Consider the following 25,674-nt stretch of genomic DNA (forward strand, 5'->3'; position numbering starts at 1 on the left):
TATGCCCTATACATTAATCATGTCCTACTCTGGAAAGAAATGATAGCTTGGTCACAATTATGGTTCACATTTTATAATCATAATAGGCATGCCCTGCTTCCCTTATGTGGTACCTAATTGGGGGTGGGTGGGCCCCCTAGGGGCCCCTCAGGGGAGCATGGTGCCCAGTTAAACAAATTGAGATTCTATCCCCCTAGGGATGCTACCATTAGCTCTGTCACTTCTGGTTCCAGAGAAAAAGATTTTTTTTTTTGTTTTTTGTTTTTTTAAAGATTCCTTAATATGGGGTGCTTGCCCCCTCCTCCCCCCACCCCCAGGTGGGGCATGGTGCCCATTTTTTGAACAAATTGAGATCCTATCCCCCTAGGGATGCTATCTGCTAAGTTTGGTGAAAATCAGTCATGGGGTTTTCGAGAAGATGAAAATGTAAAGAGTTTACGCACGCCAGACCAAGAGCGATCGCAATAGCTCTCTTGAGACTTCGGCTCAGGTGAGCTAAGAAGCGGACACATTTAAGTGGAGTAATTTATTTCCTTGGTTTCTGTGATTTTATTACTAAAGTTTCATACTTGTACAACTTTACAAAATGGCTTGTTACAGTGCTTTCTTGCAATCCTTTGATATAGTAACACATCATGTTTACACACAGAATACTGAACAAGTAGGAAAACAGGTTGCTTCGACACAATTAAATCCATGAGACAAGGCTACAAGATGTGCTCCTCAACACCTTTCTCCATGCTCTGAAGCAAACATTATGTGAAAAATTCAAAGAAAGAAACATTTACTGAACTATACACAATACTACAATGTGCTACTATGACTAAAAAGCAACTTGACCATTAACCCATACCATCTGCTCATGCAGGCCAATCCACTGGAGCCAAGTAAATAAGCCACTTTGTAATTAGCTCATGTGCAAGTTTCCCACTGAAGCCAAGTAAATAAGCCAGTTTGTAATTAGCTCACGTGCAAGTTTCCCCCATTTCTTTTTTTTTTTCCAGTTGGTTAGGCAAATCACGTAATTTCAAAGCGATATTGTGCACAAAAATCGCACAACGCAACATCTCATGGAAATCATTTTATAAACAGAAGGACGGACTTACATAGACCAGGAGACCAGAATGGCTCTTTAATTCTCCCTATCACATATAGCTCTCCAACTCTGAATGCGTGTGGCGCTCTAATTTTTTTACCTTTAATTCTTGTGATATGAACTTCCAGTTATGAACGCACAATGTGTAAATGTACGCTTTTATGCACATTGAATGCAAAAGTACTAGTATTCACAGATCGTATCAAATTCTGTCATATAATCTGTTGAATAAAGAGTTATTTTCTAATCTGTAACTTTACATTTGATGAATGGGATTCTTCTGTGAAGCTGGGCCAACGATGCAAAACAACAAAATTATAGAAAATATCCATAGTGATAGATGACGGATGTGACATGGGTAAACCGCAAAACCGGAAGTGTACGTCTCATATCAGTCAGATATCAGTATCACAAGGTGATATCGCTTCATATCGGCTATATGCAATAGGGAGAATTCATACTTGGGGAAGCATCCCTTTCATCATTTTGTGTTGAATGCATAGACAACCTTTTTCTACTATCAATGCGAAATAATGCAATGCTTTAAAGAACAATTCATTGCTGTCACATGGATGTGCTAGCCAATATCATTCATAAGGATTACTGGTACATGAATAGTCATTACATCACAGATGCTTGCGTCAGTGAATTTACAAACCAACATGCCTGTTATCACAAATGACCGTTTTCTGCTCACGTGCAAAGTGGACTCACAAACTAGTTTATTAGGTTGACATTCATGTGGTGCAGGTCTATGTGGGAGGTTAACTGTTTCTTCTTGTGGTGTGAAGATTAAAATCAACAATTCTGAGGAGCAGTGATCTTGCGACGCTGTCTTTTTTTTGATTTGCCTTAATACTGACCTCAGCAAAGGAGATCAGCCCTTCCCTTTGCATCATATGTCATTGCAATACATGGTGAAACAATATCAAGACTGGGAAGAAAGTGGCGTAGAATTGGATCAGGATAGTGGAAAGAGAGGGACAAAGAATGCAACCTTTCTGAAATATCTATTTACTGTATCTTGAATGCAAAATTTCTGGAGTAAGATACACAGCACTGATGAAGAACGGATTGCAAAGAGAATTATCATTTTTAACATTTTAATCACATTTTTAGATGCTCCTAGTACTATGCAATAAGTCATTTTGTTTCATTACCTCAGGTAATGGTCATGGTATGAAGAAAGCATGAAGGGTACTTTACTGTTGAGCCTGGGTAACTTATCCGCAGGAACTAAACAAAAAAGTAAAGATTGTTGGCAAACCTGTGTGTCTTTTGTGAATGTTCATGTATCAGTAGACATCTGATATCTATATTCTTTTCATGCACAACGTATGTCAACGAGCTAGAAAAACACATGACATCAAGACGGAACTAATAATTTCCTTTTTTTGATGGCTAACAAGATTCAGAGCCGGAACAAAGAGACCACAAATGCCATGGGTGACGAATGTAGGAATATCAAGATGGCAAAAACTGGCACACAAATATTTTGAACAAAAACACTAAGCATTTATTCAGCAACTTTGGAGATTTGCAACAAAATGTCAGGATCGTTTAAACATTAATGCTCAAGCACACGAGTGTTTGACAAAAAGAGATTGATTGGCATGTATGAACATGAAGCAAGCATACCGTGTCAAATTGCATGATAACTGTGTTTCCAATCTACATTGCCAGTCATGTGTTTCAAATAAATATGTAGGAAAACAAAAACACAAACAAATATGTATCTACTAAACAATGGGGAGCAAACACACTTACACTTATAAAATGTTCAATCAATGAGAGAAGGTATCTTTGTGGTGGATTTTTGAGGTTTTGCTTACCACTTTTTACATCAAAAAGAAGGGGTAATCTATTGCAATGCCACAAGTAGTCACAAGGTAACACTGTCAACTTACTTTTCCCTTGCTGAATAAAAAAAAAAAATAATAAGACGTGGAATCCTTCAATGAGAATTTACATACAGATAAATATCTTACACTAGAACAGACAAAACAACCAATTTTGTCTATTCTTTCTCTTCCTTCTCTACTTTTTCTTCCGTCTGTTGATTGCTAGCAGAAGAATTGGTCTCTTCCGCTGTACTTTCTTCTTTTGCCCCTTCGGAATCCTGCTTCACCTCTTCTGTCCCTCCCTCACTGCCTTCACCCGAAGGTTTACTGGTCACGTCGGTGGCCAGGTCATCCCCGCCGTCCTTTGGCTTTTCTTCCGGAGGAGGGGGTTCTAGGTTCTCCGGTGCATCTTTCTCATCTTCGGTATCCTCCTGGCTTGACTGGCTTTCTTCCGGCGACTGGAGGAGGGCGTTGAGGTGGCTCTGAAACTTCCTGGGCTTGTTCAGGGCTGCCGTGATATCTGGAAGTAGTAAATGCATTGATAGACTCTGATGTAACTTCCCCAGAAACATATCTCTTCGGAAATGATAACGCTTGCATCATCAAATTGGCACCTCTGAATCTGACTGCACAACTCATCGTATAGAAAGATTAGATGGAAATGATTCAGTCCATAAAATCTGCAAAAGACTTAGAAAAACAAATACAACAATTTTGCAAAGTACAAGAAAAACAAGAACTTTGATGCTTCAGAAATACATGTATGTAACCAATCTAAGAATCTATCATAGATTTAGCAATTATGGCTTTTGAAAATTAATCAACAGAAACAATTATACAGGATTTGTTTATTATGTATTAGGTTTGTTTGTTTTTTAACTCTACCATATGACACACTAACAATGAATCGTAAAAATCATAATACACAGACATAGCACCAATATAAAGAATACGGCATCTTGGACTTGATAGGCTAAATACAACAGTCCTCTTAGCACATCTCTCTTGAGTTCGCTAAATTTCACGAAGAGATGACCAGTGACACCACAGCAGCTGTCGTTGACACCGAAGGTGTAATTATATCTGCAGAGACTCCAACCCCAAGCACCTTCTGATCTGGAGATTCTCCTGCCTGAAACCCTTAGCAAACGGGAGACTCCAACTAACTTGATGTGCGCGATGCGCACATCACGAGCGCGAAGCGCGAAGTTTAATTCATTTATTTCATTCTAATTTTTCTTCCAACAAACATAACACAAGGCAAATCAGGAATTCCATCATAAGCATATATTCATTACAGAGTACGAATGATAAACGATAGTCAACAAGCTAATAAAGATAAGTTCCTTGCGGCCAGGATCCAGGGCCCGCTGAAGGGCCCTGGAAGCTCTAGGGTTCTAGATACTCTCTCATGCTATCTCAGGCTTATTTTTCAACATACGATGACACTAAGTAAGAAATAATTTCAAGCGGGAGACACAGAGCCAGGGCGGGAGAAATTAAATCTCAAGCGGGAGAACGGGAGATTTTGCTAAAATGAGCTTTCGGCGGGAGATCTCCCGTCGAAAGTGGGAGAGTTGGAGTCTATGTATCTGCTGCATGACCTTTTGGCACATCTCTCTTAAATTTGCTAAACTCCATGAAAAGATGGCCAGTGACACCACAGCAGGCGTCATCGACACCAAAGGTGTAATTATATCTGGTGCATGATCTTTTAGCACATCCCTCTAGAGTTCGCTAAACTCCATGAAAAGATGACCACTGACACCACAACAGGTGTTTGTAACACCAAAGGTGTAATTATATCTGGTGTATGACCTTTTATGGTCTCTAACTGCATAGACAAGCAGGTGTATACTGTCTAAGAAATATATGAGGTAACATATGGGAAGTCCTATCGTTTAAATGACCCATATAGTCATGTAACAAAGAACCAACAGGGTGACAGAAGCACATTAATGCAGTTGAGGGTCATTACCCTTGGGTTGTGGTGGTCCAACGATGGTCCCTTTCTCCTTCTGTTCCCCGTTCCCCCGCAGGATGGTACTGGAAGGCTGCAGGGTCTGCGGCTCGGAGGGGGCAGACACCTGCCGCAGGGTGGGGCCCAGCTGGTCTGCATCGTGGAGAGGTCTGCCGCTAGGGAACTCGTGGGGAGGTCTGCGAAGGACTTGAGTGCTCTGTGGAGTGACTGCATGCACCTATGAGAGTCATGAGAAAAAACAAATACAAAAACTCCTATGAGTAACTTTCTGTGCACAAGTTTCATTCATGATTTGCTGCATGTTCATAAATTCACACTCGTAAAAACAGGTCTCTAACAAACGATAAAGATGGGGAGGTACTGTTTGGATACTAGCAGATTAAAGAAAGTGAAAGTATTGACTTCATGCACTTTCATCCTCAAAATTGCTCCAGAGAGGACCAAATGCACAACCATCATGTTACACGTAGTGATATAAAATCATCCTTTCTCCTATATAATCTCGCACAAATTTCAAACATCTCATATAGAATTCTTCTCACTTTATTATGTGTGATACTAAGTATACATTGAATCAGCACAGCATTTATACACACATAAGAGAGTTATTTCTATTATCATGAATGTGTCATTTAGCTTGAGTAGACACAATACCATGATTTAATACCAAGTTTTTCAAGGCTAGATACAGATTTCTTGCAAACATACATTGGTTTACATGACATGTACCAGGTAATTGAATTCAGTGGCAACCCCTGTACTCAAGGATTTAAACCAAAATCTTAAACATGCTCGGCAAAAAAGATCTACAAGGTGAACGATGTGTGTGATTGTGTCAGTGTTAGGCACTCATACTTGAGTCGGCATGACAGGCAGCGCTCCAGCCTGCGGCAGGGGGTTGGTGGGTAGGGGAGGCCTCTGTGTGGCAGCCCAGGCCTGGGTAAAGTCAGGGAACATCAGCTCATCCCACTTGATTTCAACTTTCTCTGCACACAGCTGTTGACAAACAAACAGAGACAAATATTATATCCACATGTAAGAACTAGGAAAAGACAAACATACGCTAGAGACCTCTGAAATTAAGCATTCAATCTTGTACTTGTCACATTTTCTAGATATTCACATTAGAAATCCCACACTGTTGTATAATTCGTAATTGTATAGCACATGCTTCTTGTTTTGCACTTGCATGGCAAAATTCTTGATAGAGTATGACAGACAGCAAGATGCATTTCATCAAACATTTCTCTATTTCTTTATTCTTTAATACAGCTTTACAACATCCTTTTCCATCATATTAAAAAAAAAAAAGAAGAGAAATGTAAGAGGAAAGACAGCCAAGAAATTCAGCATACACTCTCACACTTATCTGAACGCTCTGTTTGGTATAGGTAGAATTCCATGCGCATGGAATCCCTCTTCTTTTCCCCAAGCTTCAATCCCTCCAATCCCTCCCCCCCTCCCCCCCAAAAAAGAGAAACTAAATAGAGCCTCTATCAAGACAAACAAGAGCAAAGACTCAGTTCAAGGAACAGTATATTCTATATATTCTGTCACTAGCATTACCAAGAGGTTTCAAGTTTTATATGTCTTTCACTGTTTCTACATCAAACACCATGTGCTGCCATACTGTACTCATGCATCAAACACCACAATAAAATCCCCAACTTAACTTAGTAAATCATTAAACTCAATATTACTGCCTCAAAGTACTGCCCTGAATACCTGCATACACACCTTCTTCATCTCATTGGTGAAGTTGTCACTGCTATCGATAAATTTCCGCTTCTTGGCATCATACTTCTCTTCGATGAGTTGTAATTCTGCTTCCAACTTTTTCTGTCATTAAAAGGAAAAAGAAATATTCTTTAAAAGACTTCTGTAATGGTAATGGACAGCCAAAAGACATACATTCAAGGTCATTGAGGTTTCAACTTGTTTAACCCTAAAAAGACTGGGGGGGGGGGGGGGGGGGCCTAAGGCCCCCCTCCCCCGACATTTCATGCGATTACTCTGCAACACGCAATGCTCTCACCGCAATGCTCTATGACTTTTTTCTTTCGAGTTTCCCGCACATTTTGACACCAAATTTGTGACGCCCGGGGGTACGGTTCCGAAGTTGCATAACTTTTTGTACATGCACGCGAGGCCAAAAATGGCTCAAAAATGTGATTTTGTGTACAAAGTCAATGCAAATTGAGTTTTTTCACATGGTTCATATAAATTATGCTCATTTTTACTCTCAATGGCTAAAATTAATTTGTTTTAGGAGTATTATGCTTCAAAAAGTGTCTGCCACAAATTTTGTTAAAAAAACAACAAAAACAAAAGGTCGAAAAAACAAAGAAATACATAAAACAATAAAATAAATAAGAAATTAATTTTGATACCGAATTTTTTTTCAAGTACATTTGCTAAGAATGCGACAAATAATAATTAGACCAAAAATGAGCACTTTTGGAGCTCTATTTACTGATTTAGATCAAAGAGTCTGATTTCTCGCATAAATTAGCATAATTAATCAAAATAAAATAAAAGAAGACTATTTTGGAAAATTTAAATATACGATCTTGTAAATTACATCGCACACTACCATTGTGCAAATTTCTGCGGCGATCACGCGATCCACGGCCGAGATCTTAAAGGGGGGGGGGGGGGGGCCCTTTAGGCCCCCCCCCCCCCCAGTCTTTCGAGCTACCAAAATAGCCCAGTCTTTTTAGGGTTAAATGACAGCTTGGATATCTGCATTCATTTCCATTAATCACTCATTATCAATCACTCAATTATCAATCACTCCATTAGGAAAGAACAAAATATAATGTTTTGCTGCACACTGTCACATACAGGCTACTCCCATTATAACAAAGTTCTTGGACTGGCAGTTTTCTTTCATTATGTCAAAATTTCATTATAGCCTTACAAATAAAGTGTATAAAGATAAGAAGATGATGATTTTGAGACCTAAATTTTACTTTGTTGTATATGAAATTTTGTTATTAAAGTGTTCATTATAATGGAAGTGCACTGTAGTACAGACTGAATGTCTGTCCACCTTGAAAAACAGCATTTCCATAATACAAATTGACTGCATCTATATCATGACTAGACAGACATGATGACACATGGAAACATTTCTGAGACACTGCAATGGCCTAACTTTCTACCCCTTACCTGGTGAAGTTTCAGAGACTGGACCTGTCGCTTTAAGACTTGCATGCGGTTGTCGGTTACTATCGTCCGAGGATCGGGAACAACAACATCACTGAAGATCTCATTGATAAGTCGATGGTTGCGCTGGAAACGAGCAGCGGCAATGTGCTTCACGGAGTAGGTGTCATCTTGGTCTGAAAGCATTATGGTCATGTTTGTGTTACTTGGTTGTGATATATTTCTATCTATTTCATTCAAATGTCACAACACATTAACTATTCTCGCCTTTTTTTTCATACTTTTCATTCTTCATTAAACTTGTGATGTTGCGCCACTTTATGTTTGAGACAATATTAGTTCATGACAGGGTTTTCATTTCAAACAGACCACACAAGCAAGTTCCTTGGCATGGAGTAGCCAAATATATATACTAGCAAGGTATTGTATATGGAATAACCATGCTCCATTCATGGTAGGTCACTTTGAAAGAGGTTACACATAACCATGAGAGCCAGTGGCCACATTGAACAACATTTTTACCTCTCATTCTGGTGAAAGTTTAGCATGTCTTATGATGCACTGTAGGAAGCAAGTGGACTTGAATAAAGTTATCTCATCTACAGCGAGACATTGAAAGGCCATTTTACAGAAGGTGCTAACCCTATGCATGAAAATGCATTAAGGCTTTACATTCACCATCGTCATCCTCTGCTGCTTGCATGCTCATCCTTGGTTCAGACTTGATCCCACTGTCCATGTGAGACTCCTGATCTATTGCCTGCTGGGCTGTGTGGCAAAATAAAACAAAAGAAAATAAAAAGAATACTTGTGATGATCAGAACATGAGTAATATGCAACTAATCATATACATGTATGTATTTTCTTTTTTCATCACTGTAACCACAGCACCTCCCCCCAACAACAACAACAACAGCAACAACAACAAATGAAAATATAAATTTTTGCTTACAAGTTGAGCGAATTGCCAAACTTGTTTCTTCATTTTCTTACAGGGCTCTCTTCAATCCAAATTATAGCATTGGGTCCATTGTTAAGTTGATAAACCAAATAAATATCATATCTGGCTCTTCCAGCAGCTCTCTCTACCAGAGATCTCTGGCACATATCATCTCTGGTTCATGAATTCACAAACAGTTTATGGATATTAAAAACACACACATTTAAAAGAAAGAATAACTACAATTCAAAAACTGCTGCAAAAAAACAACAACAACAACAAAACTTTAGTAAGTGTATCAGAGAAACACTGGCACATTTTTATACAGGAGAAAAATTGAAGACATAATTAAATGAACACAAGAAATTATGTAAAATTTGTTATATAGCTATGAAGGTATGCTTTTCTCATGTCTCAAGTCTTACCCTTCCCCTTGGCAACCATCCATGCCTGGTATGCTGGAGAGTTGTGGTATGACTTGAGTGCTCGGTTGTACTCTTCCTGTTGATAGAATCAGATGTATATAATGAAATTGACATTGTGTACACATTTACTCTCAGAGATCAAGGTGTGAATGGGGTAAAGCAGTTTTTCTTTTTGTTGTTGTTGTCAGATTTCATATTCAGAAAACTTGCAATGGACATGAATGTTTGGAAAACAAACAAACAAACAAAAATACAATGCTACTGTTTGTCTCATACTGCTTCATTCCTTGAGTTATTGCTCCATGGAATAGAAACACAAGGAAACCCAGCACCCAACAATGCCCTAAAAGGACAAAAGTATAAAAATCAATAAAAAACAGACATATTAGCCCTTGTGTAGGCGATAACCACTCACCTTCTCGGTCTCATATTCCTCAGTGAAGACTTGCTTGCCCTCTTCTGGCAGGTCACGCCACATCTGTCCAATGATCTTGCCGATCTCCCACAGCTTGAGGTCCTGGTTGTCATTCTTGACCTTCTCCCACACGCTCCGACTGTACCTCATGTAAGGCATCAACGGCTTGTCGGGGGGCTTCGGTGGCTTCGGGATGCGGGAATCATGAGAGCTCTGGGAATATGAACATGTCACATGAAACAGTTTCTTTCATTTTACACGATGTATGTTTCTCTCATAAGCAGATTTGGCTTCAGAAAGTTCTTTACTTCTGACCTAAACTTTGGCAAAGTTTGCCAGATAGTTGCATGTTGACCACTCTGCTGGGTTTTAAATGCTATCGCATTGCAGGCAATGGAATTCAGAACGTACACCAGTTTTACCAACATCAATATGTGTGAATACATGTGCTAGTGGTTTTCATTTGATGACCTACATGTATAATGGATAGCCCCACCAATAGCACTGAATAGGTTTCTTTTCCTGATTTATGACAATTCATCATAGCACTCTCCACATCGCATTATTGAAATGAAAATAATTCATGCTTGGTACGTCGCACACAACAAAAAGGACAAGAATAATACATATGTGTACTGCAGCAAATTACAAATGATAAATCATATCAATGACTGCATTTCAGAATTACAAAAACTTTGTAAGGAAATGTATATTAGTACAAAGAAAGTTTCAAAAGAACATTTTCTATTAATGCAAAAGTTAAGGAGATTGATATGTTTAGCAGAGTATTTTGTGAAACAATAAAATCATACTCCTTTTGCTGGACTGCTCGACTTCCCTGTTCCTGGTCCAATTACTCCACTGGAAGATGCGTTGGCAAATGGACGGGAGTGTGCTACAGATGAGGAAGAGAAAAAATGTCAAATATTCATGATATGAAACATCACAAGGGCATACTTTCTCTAGATCTGTCAACAGAAAATTTCCAGCAAATCCTCAAAATTACACAATGAATTCATGTAACAGCAACAACAACAACAAACTGCAAGTTTGACTGCTCACACTCATACACACACACATGTTCCACACACATCATATGTGACCCGCTACAACAAAAGGATCCGAAAGTCGGGGGAGGACAATGTTCTGAAAATGGCATGACATTATTCCCTCACTCTTCTACTTTAATTTCATATATAGCACAACTCATAATAGTACTCGATTGCGGAGATATCGAAGATATTCTTAGTGCAAGTCAAGTGGTTGAGGAAATCAGAGTTTCGAGAAAAACACCTTCAAAGTTTTCCTTCCGACGCTTTCACGATCAAGGGGAGGCGAGACACTTTTCACCGCTTGACAATAGAAGGCATGCTCCTAGCGACCTCTGCAATGTTCATTGAAGCTTAGCGCCAGTGGTCTACGCATGACCAATCAGTAATCAGGATGCCATACACTGACCAATAAGATCACTCACACGTTGTTAGGGGTGGAGTCTAGCTGCGGCGCTAAATCCAAATCTTCGGACACATTTCTGTTACGTCGAAAGTCGGAAAATCATGGCCCAGAAAAACACTGATTTCTTGCCTTTCCTTTGATCATTTAGCTTTGAAATTTCGGCACATGATAGACAAAACATTAGACTACAAAATTCTGCCAAAAACAGAAATCCGATAGTTTTGACCATTTTGGTGATGACTTCAAACTCGATTTTCTCGGCTCAGCCATCAGCGGCTTTAGGATCCTTTTGCTGTAGCGGGTCACATATACATCAGCCTGATACAGAAGTAGACTAAAAGTATGCAATTTTGTTTTTGTTTTTGCAATTGATAATGTAGTCTTTTACTTTGAAATGAAACAAAGGACAAGAAACTCATTGTGTATTCCTTGATGCAGTGCTTGTTTGTGTCAGCTAGATATACATGTTTACTTTATAAGTACCAGTATACTATGTCACAGAACTTTTATTGGTGCAATTTTTCAAATCTCAAAGGACAAGTTCACCTTCATGCATGTGGATTGAGCGAGTCCAGCAATATTAGTAGAACACATCAGTGAAAGTTTGAAGAAAATTAGACAATTTGTTCAGAAGTTATGAATTTTTAAAGTTTCAGTGCAGTCAGCTCTGGATGAGAAGATTACTCCAGTTTGTGATGTCATATATGCATAGAACAATTGAAAAAATATAAAGAAAATTCAACATATTTTCACATTTCTCTCATAATAAAAGAACATTTTATTTGTCTCTTTCAGAAGGCAGGGGGAATAACATTACCCTAAACATATGCCAGTAACAAATCAGGGGAATATGTTCTTTAAAAAATCATCCTATGTATGTGACATCACAAACTGCAGTAGTCTTCTCATCTTGCAGTAACTGTGCTGAAACTTCAAAAATTCATAACTTTTGAATAGATTGTCCAATTTTCCTCAAACTTGCACTGATGTATTTTACTGATATTGCTGCATTCACTTAATTCACATGTATATCATGGTGAACTTATCCATTATCAATGTACATTGTAACTAACTTTGTCAACTTACATGCTTGCATGGGACCACCACTAATAAAGCCAGCAACGTTTCTTCGAGACTGACTAGACATCTTGGCTCATCAGAATGTTTAATTTTCCGAGGTTTCTGCAAACAAAAAACAGAATTCATCATTTGGATATCAATTATGATGCACAATTCAAGTGTCAGTCTTGACTACACTTTGTACATCTGTTCATATCTGCTGCTCTTGAGAATGCATTGCTTTTGCCTTTGATACAGCCAGGGTGCCACAAACTGCTTTAAAAAAAAAAAGAAAAAGAGGGAGAAAGAAAAGAGCATTAATATTGCTTATCTAGAGCATTAGCAGCACAAAGACAGAGTTACCCAATGAACTACACCAATAGGATGATGAGGTGAACTCATGAAGAAGAGCGAATGAAGGCTAGGCCTCTTCATGTACTGATGTAGACTGCACACAGATATGGCACAGAACTGTAAACACAAGCTGTGATGTGACAGTGTCTTGAGGAAAATGATATTACCATTAATTTAAGGCATTTTAATATTAAGAGTCAGACAATAAAGTCAAGTGAGAATCCTGCCTGCAAGATCTGGCTAGGATCTTACCATACACAGCCCTGTCACTGTACTGAAGTCACGACAGGGTTGTACAAGCTGGGATCCAAAACATTACCCTATTCCACACAACACAAATTTTGAATTCATTACATTATGTTTGTTACCTCAAACCCGGTATGTACTATTTTGATCAAGTTAGCTTCCTATTGCCCACGATGTTACTGATATTGGCAAACACAAATTAAAACTTACCAAAAACAAAGATTGAATACATCATTTGCACACTGTAGCTCACATTTCTCTGCACTATGCAGTTATTGCTTTCCAGTTCAAAGAGATTGCTTAAGTTGCCATTGGACGGGTTATCGAAAATGGCTGCCATGCATGTGGCGGTATAACTTACAATTGTAAGTGCTGATCTCTACAGAGCATTACACGGCTTGCATGATTCTTTCAAGACAAATGCTGGGCTCGTTTCGGAGCACTTCCATTAAAGCAGTGTTTTTGATCAAAGCCGTTAAGAATATGAATGTATTTTGAATTAGAACAGCAATGGTCAGGCTTTGCTGTAGGTGTTAGAAATGGAAATTTTGCTCTGTGGACTGTGGATATGGATATTACACAAGTGCTCACAAGCAAATGATATGTCGTAATTCCACGGAAGTATAACATGACATTTGTGCTATCAACTCTTACCGTGCCATGGTCGCCGAACGGCGACCTTAGTCTTGACGTGCCGTGGTCGCCGATCGGCGACTAAGAAGAGCAAGAAAAACATTGATCATTTAAGTCCTTGTGGTACCATAATGCGTTACACCAAGAAACTGCCAATGATATGTACTGGTAGCTGATTAGCATAGCCATCGTTTCCACTAAAAATATGGGCATGCTTACATTGGAAAATTTTGAGTAAATACATGATTTTTCAGCTAGATGTATTTTTTTCGCGTCGGGAAAATCCGTAGCGAGCGCACCCTCTGCGAGATGTGTATGGATCAAAAGTCTCATTGGTAAACCACGCGTGTGTATGCTATTGAATGTGCGTGTATTGTGTATGCGATTCCACTCGCATTGTTCCGCTCGGACGCTGTCCTGCGGGAAGCTGCTTTGATTTTGTCCCTCAAAGAGCGTCAGCTTTCGTTCGTTGGTCAAGTCTTTCATCCTTTTGTTTTGGTGAACGTCACTAATCGTCCCCACGCTATAGCATAGGAATTGCGTGCGGACAAAGGCCTGCCGATTTCAATAGAGTACCCCCCCCTACCCATCCGCGGTCCGCTTAGACAAAAGGAGGATTAGTAGGTTCTTCCATCTCAAGTTGACAAAAGACACTCTTGAAGGGCCCCGAACAATTATTTTAGTTTAAAATACAGGATCTGGGACTAAAGGACTCAGATTTGGGAATGAATTTACTGAGGCAGAAAGAGAAATTGCTCAGACAAAATAAACTGCTAGTATATTTGGAATCATACAATTCTAGAAGGCAATTTTGTTATCATTTGAAAGAGGAGATCTTGCTCTTGGGGTCTACGGTACTGACTGTCTAGCTCGCTCGGTTGGTGGATAGGTTTCCTGTCAGATGCTGTTCTTTTAAATTCACCAATCAATAGCAATTCAATCTACCATATTTATAGGTAAACTCGGCCTAAGAGGTAAACTTGGCACCTGCCCTGGCGCCCTCATGAGTGTATACATCTGTAGTTACAACTTACAACAGTAAGCAGTGGGTAAATGTAGATCTAGGGACCGTTTCATGAAAGTTGTCAGCCCTGACAAGTTGTCAGTCACTGACAATTACCATGGTAACAGTCAGTGACAAGAGCTAAGAGCTTCTCAGCCAATCAAAACCGAGGATTTTGCTGAAATTGTCAGCGCTGACTAAATTGATGAAACACGTGTTTCCGGACACCCACTACTAGACTAGTCTAGACTCTAAGTTTTACATAGTTTTCCAAAGATGAAACATAAATTTACTAATAATATTACTATTTTATGATCTAGCTAAGTAGCTTCATAAGATGAATACTATATAGTATTTAGGAGGTCTAAATAATATCGTTAAACATAATGCTGTCCGTTCTCACGGCATATTAATGGTCAGATCTGGCTGGGGCCCTTTGATCATCATCACCTTATTAATCTGATTCTTATGATGGGCCACATGCACACGCGACATAACTATTTACTAGACTAGTAGGCAGGTAACATTTCAATACTGGCACTGCATCTGCATCTGCATCCATTATCCGCGAACAGAACCCTTCTTCAAACAATAATTTGAGTTAGTGGGACTACGTTCATATGCCCCTCTCACACTCTTGCTCTTCATGTCAGATACAATGTTAACAAAGGCAGTATTGGTATTAAATTCAATTCGATTAATTACTCACACTGCACCACCAACCAATGTAAATTCAATGATCAATTACATGACTTTGCATGGCCGGATACTGGGATCGCAGTTATGACCAGCGACGACGGCCCCAGTCGATCAAATCGAGTCGGCGGCGACGACGTGATAATTTAACTATGTTATACAGCACTTCTACTATCCTTTAACTAGACTGAACATATACCTAGCTTACATTTAATGAGATGAGCATGCCATTTAGGGTATAGTATTCTCGAGTTTGTCTCCAATTACAGTTTATTGGACTGTACTTACGAAATACGGATGTCAACTGCACAAACGCCAGTGCCTTCTTCTAACGTTACCGCGATCTGACCACACGGGCTACACATAACAGTTACACAGGGGTTCCACACTCTTGAATGTACACGGTAGTGTAGCGTAGGCGCTAGGCATCGACATGCACAGAAAGAAGCTGGTCCACAAAAACTGCTCTAGTATCTACACGCACCCGTACAGAGCCTTTTCCTTTGTTTGGGTGAGATGACGTTGATACACACACAGAGTTTACGGGGACGAGGTTGTCTCGCTCGATGTATTGACTGGAGATCCAAAAATCACATGCCCCCCCCCCCAAAAAAAAAAGAAGAAAGAAAAAGAAAATAAAAAAGAAACAAAATCAATACAACCATATCTTACGTTTTCTTTGATTGGCGCTTTGTGTGTGTGTGTGTGTGTGTGTGTGTGTGTGTGTGTGTGTGCATAAAACACCCAACGGAACAATCCTTATTATTTTCAATTGATAAATTCAGTTTTCTTTTTTAAAAAATGATAATAATAACAAATGATGTTTGGAAAAAAGTAAGAAAATGAGTAATCACAGAAAATGTGAATAGGCCCCATCTAAATCGTTGTACTGTATCTGTCACCTCTTGCTCCACATCTGCGTCTTGTCTACGCCTATACTTCTTGTCCACTATTCACGACAAAATAAACGGTATTCTAGAGGATGGAGCGGTCATCATGGTCATCACGATAATAATGTAATTAGTTGTATATTCTACAATTCAAGCACTGCATTTTAAGATACAAACTGCCAACCTGCACACACATACAAAAGGAAATGCTTCTATTCCAAGTATACTCTGTCACATATATTACGCAGGTACCTATCACATTGGGCATATTGATTATCAAAGTCATCATTAGACAATTAAAAAGTGCCCAAGTAATGAGGAATTTAATGAGAAATTTAAAAACATGACAAATGGAGAAATTCAATCCAAATAACTTAAATTATTGTTCTCATGTGACGATCAAATTGTATTTCAATTTTTACAGATAATGCATAAATACGCAAATTGGTACTGCCACGAAAGAGTGCAAATCTCTTTAAATTGTTTTTAATTCGTGTCATCCATATATCAGAATTAGTGATGGCTTAGTTGCATGATTAATATTCCTTTCGTAAGACACTGATTTGCATTAATTTAGCGATATGCAAAGAAATTATGAAAACCGTGAGATTATTTTGATGATGTGGGGGCGCTGCGGCAAAGTGGATGACAGAGCCTGAAGGCTCTGTGCGATCCCGACTCCAACGGAGGACCTGAGTTCGATTCCCGCCCAGTGCTTATGTCCTTTGACAAGATGTTTTTACCCACAATGTCCCTCTCGACCCAGGTGTATACATGAGTATAGGTCCTACCTGGAAACGCTAGGGTAATAATAATGGAAGGGCCCTCTGCAGGTAGAACAATGGCAACGCTATAAAGGCTATATACCCTGGATAAAGAAGACCTTATCATTATTTCTTTCAATATTTCTGATCATTGATAGGAATTCGAGAAAGGGGAAATTAGTATCAGGGGCGGATCCTGGAATTCTGTAAAGGGGGGGGGGCGTGACTAATATTTCTGGTGCCACTTCCGGGTTTCATTTCATTTTTTTCTTTTTATTTCTTTTGTTTTTAACGAAAAATAAAGGGGGGGCGTGCGCCGGTTGCGCCCCCCTCTGGATCCGCCACTATAGAATCTGTGCAATTTATTACTTAGAGCCCCGCTGACGGGCATGCCTATAATGAATACATCGAGAAAAAAAAAATGCAGGATTGGAAACACAGCGCAAAGAAATGAATTATTGATGATAATGTTGTTATTGTTGGGGGTCGTTGATCTGGATGCACGTTTAAACGAGCCCGACATCCACGAGTCATGCAGCCCGCGAGTCGGATACAGCTCGAGCTCGATGTACATGTATATCGCAATTTCCCGTCGTGTTTTATTTACAAAACGTAGAGTGTCTAATCAATGTCAATACTATGGAATCCATGATTCTAAGCAACTTTAAGACTCTGGGGGTTGCTGGAAATAAATCTTATAACCATTACATTCGCTTCTTCAGTTAGTACTGATTGAGGTGGGGATTCATGTTTTGAACATTCCTTAGTGAGATAATGACAAGCCCTAACCTCTTATGAAATATGAAAGAGCATGTAATTTTAAGAAGGACTCAACGTTTATTTGATGAAAATTGGTTTTCAAATGGCTGAGATATCAAAAAGTGATGATAATAAAAGGCGACAGGCCGAGCCTTTAGGATCATTTTGTTTCATTTTATAAGTTTTTGGATATCTCAGCCATTTCAAAACCGATTTTCATCTATCTAACCTTTTGATACCCCTTAGAATTGCATGCTCTTTTGACATCTCATAGAGTGGTTTCTGAATATCTCGCAAAACGTTAATAGCTCATTGAAATCCTCACCTCAACCAGCCAAGACCGCGTGCACACCCTTTGAATGGCTGATTTCACGGAGGACGCGAATGGTGAAAAAACAGCATTCGTATTCTTTATAGTCTGCAAAAGATTGCCAAACGAACGCGGGGGTTCGGAAGCGTCGTCAATTGTTCCCGGATGTCGTTTTTTTTTTTATACTTCGTTGAGAATTAAAACAAAAAACAAAAACAAAACAAAACAAAACAAAATAAAAACGAATTTTTGGCGAACCTTTTCAGCACACAATGTTGGTCGTGATTTGCTCGTGATTTGTTTGCGTAAGACCCTCGCAAGACGGCTGTTCGCAAATCTTCGTGAAACCCCAAGCAGACCCCGAAACTTTGGAAAATGTCTCGCAGATTATGTTTCGCGAAATCTGCGAGGCTTTTCTGATCAGTAATTTTTTTACGACGTAACCGCAAACTGTTCGCGTACCTTTTGACGCAAAAGGTGGGCGAACAGTTTGCAGTTACGTCGTAAAATGATCGGAAAAACTTCGCAGATTTTGAGGCATTCTCACGAACGTTTAGCGCATTTTTTTTTTCGGGGGGGGGGGGAGATGTATGACCTCTTTAAAGCTCTATGTTTTCTACAAATCAAAATCGTAGCATACATTCAAAAAACTGTATTCATAGTAATAAAGATTAAAGACCAGCAAAGAGAATGAAATGTTTAAAATATACAAAAAATCACAGAATACACTTGAAATGATTCTGAAGTATGCCCAAATTACATTTGAAACTCGGGAGATTATGTGTGGGAGAAACTGCGAAAAAAAAGTAATCAAAATGCTCTGCTAGTGGAGGTATGGTTCTCAGAAAAAACAACAACTGTAGGCACACACACAACAGAGCAATGAAAGGGAAAGAAATAGGAGAAATACAGGAAAGAGAAAAACTCAACTCAAGACAGCTATCATCTCTCTTTGAAAACATTTCTCTCTGAAAATTATGCGTGTTCTTCGTGTACGTATCGGAAACATGCTGTACTTTAGCAATGGACATTCGCACATTGTCGTGAGAACTTTGCACAAACTGCGCAAGAATGGTTTACGGCTTCATTGTCGGAACACATACATTCGGAAAAAAACTTTTCCGAATGTTGGATTTTGCCATCGCGTCCTTAGGAAATCGTTCGCGTGCTCCATGAAATCAGGCCTTAAAAAAATAAGAAATTCTTACAAAAATACAAATTTTTATCAACTCCCTCGCATAATTATGCAAGTTTCATATTCATTTGGTTGGACATAAAATATTTTTTTTTTTTGGCATAATTTTTTCCATTCACGCTACACACAAAATATGTGCCAAATTAGATATATGTATCTGATACGTATATGCAAACTTAATATTGATTTGAATAAAATCATACAAATCATTATTATGTGAAGTAAACTAGATCCCCTAGAGCTTATTTGCATAGACACAGGTTGTCTCTTCGGCCGGATGAATAATACCATTGCTTTGAAAAAAAAAATAATAATAATAAATAGATAGTAAAAAAAAAAAAAAATGTGCAACGTTTCTACCTGCTGCGTCCCATTTCTATAGCTGGCGCTCGCCGCGCCGCCGGGTCGTGAATGTCTAAAACTTTTATCGTGTGCGCTATCCCTCCCTAGCCCTCCTCTTCCTTGCAAGCGATCGATCAGCCGCTTCCTGTAGGTCCTCTGCAGCTCTGACTCGACGTACACTACGTGCATCCGTGGTACGGTAGTGGTGGTGGCGGCGGCGGCGCGGGCGATCGAAATACACGGCCAACAGTCGTATCCGTCATCTCCGTCTGTCAAGTGGCAGCGAATCTGAACATAAATTTGGTGTTTATGCCGTGAAAACGGTATCCTCACACCACCATGGTGTTCGAATCCCTCGTGGCGGACCTCCTTAACAGGTTCCTTGGTCCGTATGTGGAGAATCTTGATAGCTCGCAGCTCAAACTCGGCATTTGGTCAGGTATGTTTTTGTGGTAATTCTGTAACGTGTTCCGCTCTGTGATTCAATTGTTATATTGTGGTGGGTGAGGTGTGGTGGGTGAGGACTGTAGTGTAGGAGACAGTAACTACCCCGTACGACAATACCCTTGGCTTAGCATTTTTACCAGGCACCTCAGCCTCACTCAGCTGGGTTGGGCCTGGGCTGGGCCTGGGCTGGCTTGGAACAGCGTGTAAATGAATGGTCACCTGGCCTGTTCAAGCCTACCGCATTAAAGTGATGATCATTTTTAGAGTGGAAAGTGATTGATTGTGACCAAAACCTACAGTATACGAACATTAACAAGGTGACAATGCATCAATGGTATTCAGTAGGCAACTGACAGCTAACAATACATGTTTACAGTGCAGTGTGGACAGAAAAATCCATCTGTCCTCAAGAGTTTTTTTATAATTTTGTTAAAACATTTTATTCACAGCTCCTTAAGTTAAACTCAAGCCAGATGCAGTCTACGCGGAACATATCCCCCACTCAAGATACTGACTGATCTTTCGGAACTTTGTGTCACCATACATACCGTACTCCATAGAATTCAGATTTTATCATTCGCACTCTAAACACTAGTATTAATTGTGTTAACACAAGAAGTTTGCAGAACTGCGCGTGTTACTAATTTGAACATATAACCCTGGAATATGGAATTCATGTTGAGAAAGATGACAGTCTGCAGGATAAGAAAACAAAACATACACAGAATTATTCAACACGCTGCGTTGTATCCGAGCTATTTCACCACTGACCCCGGCGCGCTTGGGGTGCTGTAACGTGTTGGGGTCGCTGGTGTGGTTACTTCAATACCAGTAGAATAGATCCAAACAGGCAGCTTGTATTTAATATTATTCGCCAAGTTAAATCATTCTTTTTATTTCGGTGCCTAAGCTGACTTGGGTTCGATGTCTAGTCGCAGGTAAAATCAACTTGTACCCCCCCCCCCCCCAAAAAAAAAAAGGGGAAAAATGCCTATGTAGGCCTATACAAAGGAAAGAAACTTAAACAAAACAAGAATGATTTCAAAACAAATTTTAGAAAATGGCACAGTAAGAAGTTATGCACCTTTATTGATGTTTATTAGAAGTCAAGCTGAGGGCTGTGGGTGTCCCTGTGTCTTCATATATTAAACGAGTACTATTGTGTCACGATAATCATATTTTTGCATCACTGCAGTAACAGTTACAATGTCTAAAAATTAGGGCAGCAGTCATGTATCTGCTGGTTGAGGCAGTGCCAGTGGTCTGTGATGGTTACGAAAAGTATGCATTCATGATGTCTGTGTTTGACAAAAGTGGTGATTGACTTCAAATGTCACTCATCTACTGCTGATGGCGATATAGTAGAAACTTGAAATTGCAATAATGGTGGAGTACATGAAGGAAAAAATAGAGATTTCATAATGATAAAATTTGAGAGAAAATAGCTTTGCTAATGTAAATACACATATTTGAATTATATGTCTGTTCGTTTTTGTTTTGTTTGTTCATTTCCATCTGAGAAGATGGCTGGATAGCCCATATTCAGCTACATTAAGCTGGTCTTCCATGGGGTCCAGTTGGATGTGAGGTGGGACCACTTCAGCAGGTTAAACACCCTGCTCTTTGCGATGAATGAATGAGGCAGGATCTTTTACGTGCATGAGTTGTGACTCTCTCATACACAGGACCTCCATTTTATGTCCTATCCAAGGGACAGAGTGTTTTGCCTCTTGCTAGAGGGGACGGTATGTTTACACACAACATTGCTCAGTACAGCAGAGACTCCAACCCCAAGCACCTTCTGATCTGGAGATTCTCCCGCCCGAAACCCCTAGCAAACGGGAGACTCCAAGTTGATGTCTGCGAAGCACGAAGTTCCTAGGGTTCTAGATGTTCTCTGGGGCTATCTAAGGCTTATTTTTTCAACATACGATAGCAATAAGTAAGAAATCCTTTCCACCGGGAGACACAGAGCCAGGGCAGGAGAAATCAAATCTTCAGCGGGAGAACGGGAGATTTTGCAAAAATGGGTTTTCGGCGGGAGATCTCCCGTCGAAAACGGGAGAGTTGGAGTCTCTGGTGCAGACTTGGGTTCGAACCCGGGTCCTTAGGATCGTGAGGCAGACGCGCTACCGACTGAGCCAACTCATTATTGAATCAATATTATTTTTGTTAATACATTGGTGTAAACATGTAATTAAAGTAAGCATGATCCCATTTATATGCACTTTGTGTAGGAGCCAACTTACATATGCCATGCCAATGTAATGCTTTGTAAAAGACCCAACTTCTCTTTGAATCGTATGACTGTTACTTAGTCAGAGCACTGTACTGTAGGTGGACTCTTTCAGCCCTCCCCCCTGCCAAAAAAAAAAAAAAAAAGGGTCTGCTTCTGGACAGATAAGGAAGATCCAACGGTAATGATGATTATCATTTATGATGTCTTGGTGGCACATTATGAACACTTTTTCTCATCTGCTCGATTTTCTCTGTGCAATACAAGAGCGTATTGAACGAAAAACGTTAGCTGACATATTAATTCCCCATAGGCTATCGTTGTTAGTGGCTGTGCAATAAAATACGCTGTTCTTTCTTGTCTGTTGCAAAAACAATTGCTACTGTACTACACACTAAGTGTGTGAACTCATCTTACAATTCACAAATGCGCAAACATCATGCTAGTTGCTACAAGTTGTACATACGCAGATGTAGTACCGTAACTATCAAATAAGAGGCGCTCCTTTTTCAGTGCAGAGTTGACTTCAAAGACTAGTAGAAGCACAATACTCTTGTACAATTTATTTCTATTTGAGGCATGCCGCGCATATTTTTTGTGCCTGTTGATACCAAAATACCAGACCAACAGGTCTTGTTTACCGGCACAGAAAAGTGTTTTTATCACGATAGTACTCACTCGTCACTGCCATTATTGTAGATAATGATTTTTTTTTTTTTTTTTTTTTTTTGCAAAGCAGATGCTAATACTTCAATCCCAAAAGAGAAAACAGAGTTTTAAAGGCCTAGCCCACTGATATTCTGTTGACATTTTTTTGTTAGATAGAAAAGTAATAAAAAGATGAAAAGACACACAATGATGAACATCAAATCCATGCATGATTGAAGCAGTCACCATCACTCTGTTCAATCTACAAAACGCAGCGTGTCTTTTCTGTGATCATCAGTGTAGGCGTAGTGGGTGTGTGGGTTGGCCATTCAAACATATTGTTTGCTTTAGTCTGTGCAAGATTGATCACAAGCCAGCCATGGCTCACTATGGGATTCAAAAGTACATTTGTCTGATATGGGACAGGCAGAGTAAAAGTAAAAAAGTAGTGAACGATTTTGATATCACTGTAAGATTTTTATGTTGAACCAGAGGTATTTTTGAAAACATTTCTGTTTCTGTTGTTGCTTTTGCAGTTGTTCTTGTTTTGTGTGTGTAGACATAACTGCTGCTCCATATTTTACAAACATGTCATTTTTGTCCAAGCTTTTTCAGTTGCCTTCATGAGTATGTAATGGCCCATATTTATAAGACAGGTCTTGCAGATGTATCTGTAAGGAATCTGCAGAGGAATCTGTAATAGTACATGCACACACTTTATTGCTGATTAATGGCACTCATTTACTTGTATTTGGTTTATAATCCCCCCCCCCAAAAAAAAAAAAAAACCTCCCCCCCCCCTCCCATGGACAATGAAGTTTATTCCATTACAAAGACTTACCCGGTACATGTCAATTGGCATGTGATATTACAGTGATGGTAGTGATGAGGGTGGCCTTGTTATTTGGAGAAATACTGCATATTGCACAGCTAGCAATTCATTTGTAAGCTTTTATAAGCACGGTTTCTTATTACTGTTAATTGCAATCCAACTTCTGTTGTCATTAGTACACTACATTGTGACATGCCTGTTTATGTGGCAATGTATAAAAGTTGAATGAAATAAAACAAGCTCATTAGTTGTGGCTGTTTGTGTGTATCTTACATGTAACATTATTGCTTGCAAATATGTGATTTGCTATTTATATATTGTGGTATAGATTCACAAAATAAAGTGAAAATTGATTATTTGTAAACTTCCTTTTTTCCATTCATGTTTGCAGATTTTCTCTCGGGTTCCTTTTTTCTTGCATCATACATACGTAGAAAATTCCATCTATAGATCTTTCCATATTGAAGGAAAAAAGCTTGTCTAATCACATAGCTTTGTTTATAATGTTGAAATTCAACATTTCTCTTCTTTCCCTTTCAGGTGATGTTGTTTTGCAGAATCTCTTTATCAAGGAAGGAGCTTTGGTAAGAATTTCAAATTTCGTGTTCATGAAACATCTCGGTAGTTGTTTAGTATCGCAAAACAGGTGCATGTACACATTGTAAACAGAAAATGGCTACTGCATAGGCAAAGAACATCTTTATGTCATTTGATGGAAGTTGAAATATCTTAGATATTGAATTAGCTATCGTAAACTCGAACATTTGATCATGAAATGAGTGATTCAGGGGTTCCAAGCCCATGAAACATCTTTTTGTTTGTTATTGTTCAAAGCAAAAGACCCTCACAAGCAACTTGCACAGGCTATTTGAAGAAAGCTAAAACACATGGGAAAATCAACACACTTTGACAATAACTTAATGAAAGTGTAATCATCTTTTAAGAGATGTCTTTAAGAGATGCTAAAGTCTTTAAGATGGCACATGGTTCTCTACCACTTTAGAGGATAAAGTAATTCCTCTGCAACTTTAGAAGATAAAATGGGAAATACAAAAGAGACAGAGCATACCAGTGTTATAGGTGTGAGATATCTGAGCAGTTTAGATGACAGAAAAGTGTGGACAAATAAAACATAAACACATTTTGCATTTTCCGGAACGAAGTTAATGTCCTAAGTTTTATACATTGATTGCACATGCCCTGGTAAAATAAAAGCTTATTTTTATGTCATCTTAGAGTCTCAGTTGTCCGAATTACATTGGTTGGTTAATAATGGCACCATATAGAAGTACATGTGCAATCTGTCAAAGTTCAAAATTAATAATCCTGAATCTGTGTGTATACTGAAATATTCATGCCGTGCTGTTGGATTGAATATATAAAAAACGTATCTTGTTGATTTGACTTTCTGTGTCTCCCATACAATGTATACATGTAGAATCCAGGCCAATCTCTTAAATCGTGTACGTTGTATTTAAAACATTACCCTGAAACTGATTTTTATTTATTTATCAAGTGCGAGGCAGGAGCCATACAAGCTTGTCACATTAGCTTTTAATAATTCAATGTGTGCATTTAATTCACAATTGTGATTTAGGCAATGAGTATACCAGGGTATGTAAAAATCAAACTTAATCACGTCCTGAGTAATTGCTAGCAGCTAATGAGCATTGATGAAATTTTGTCAGTGGACATGTCGTATCTGTGAACAACAAGCAGAAAAATGAACGTGTGGGAAACCATTGTAGGGAGGTGTGAGAAAATCTGCTGTGTGATGTGGAGAGCAGCACTGTAGCCTGTAGAGATATCCAGTGTTGCAGTGATTTGTGGAATGATGTAGGCATGGTCGCACTGATCAATAATAGATTGGTCCACAATGGCCAAAGCCCTGCTCAAGCCATCTCCCTGGGTCTGTCCGTAATGTTTTTTGCACCTGCAA

At 39.1% G+C, this 25,674-nt stretch overlaps 2 protein-coding genes across 2 annotated transcripts in view; one reads left to right on the forward strand and one right to left on the reverse strand.

Moving 5' to 3' along the window:
- Positions 1-551: 551 nt before the first annotated feature.
- LOC139711751 (uncharacterized) lies at positions 552-15,662 on the reverse strand. The gene is made up of 11 exons (XM_071623606.1): positions 15,601-15,662; positions 12,408-12,503; positions 10,679-10,761; positions 9,867-10,079; positions 9,452-9,527; positions 8,765-8,854; positions 8,090-8,262; positions 6,656-6,757; positions 5,774-5,914; positions 4,916-5,135; positions 552-3,457 (listed from the first exon to the last, which is right to left on the reverse strand). The coding sequence occupies exons 2-11, from the start codon at positions 12,466-12,468 to the stop codon at positions 3,114-3,116; spliced, it is 1,503 nt and encodes a 500-aa protein (XP_071479707.1). The 5' UTR covers positions 12,469-12,503; positions 15,601-15,662; the 3' UTR covers positions 552-3,113.
- Positions 15,663-19,706: 4,044 nt separating this feature from the next.
- LOC139711742 (intermembrane lipid transfer protein VPS13A-like) overlaps positions 19,707-25,674 on the forward strand; it is a 120,481-nt gene continuing 114,513 nt past the window's right edge. The window contains exons 1-2 of the mRNA XM_071623598.1: positions 19,707-20,011; positions 24,276-24,319. Of these exons, the coding sequence (XP_071479699.1) occupies positions 19,912-20,011; positions 24,276-24,319 (144 nt within the window). The 5' untranslated portion in view covers positions 19,707-19,911. The remainder of the gene's footprint in view (positions 20,012-24,275; positions 24,320-25,674) is intronic.

The sequence above is a fragment of the Diadema antillarum genome, unplaced genomic scaffold (genome assembly GCF_040938485.1).
Source record: "Diadema antillarum isolate AM-2024a unplaced genomic scaffold, OU_Dant_1.0 seq00001698_RagTag, whole genome shotgun sequence".
Classification (NCBI taxonomy): Eukaryota; Metazoa; Echinodermata; class Echinoidea; order Diadematoida; family Diadematidae; genus Diadema; species Diadema antillarum.

Excerpts from the sequence above, each read along its gene's own strand:
- LOC139711751 (XM_071623606.1), bottom strand. The coding sequence starts at position 12,468 with ATGTCTAGTCAGTCTCGAAGAAACGTTGCTGGCTTTATTAGTGGTGGT. Across the intron at positions 5,915-6,655 it reads TCACCAATGAGATGAAGAAG|CTGTGTGCAGAGAAAGTTGA; the intron begins GTGTGTATGCAG and ends GTTTGTCAACAG. Across the intron at positions 3,458-4,915 it reads TGGACCACCACAACCCAAGG|ATATCACGGCAGCCCTGAAC; the intron begins GTAATGACCCTC and ends TACTACTTCCAG.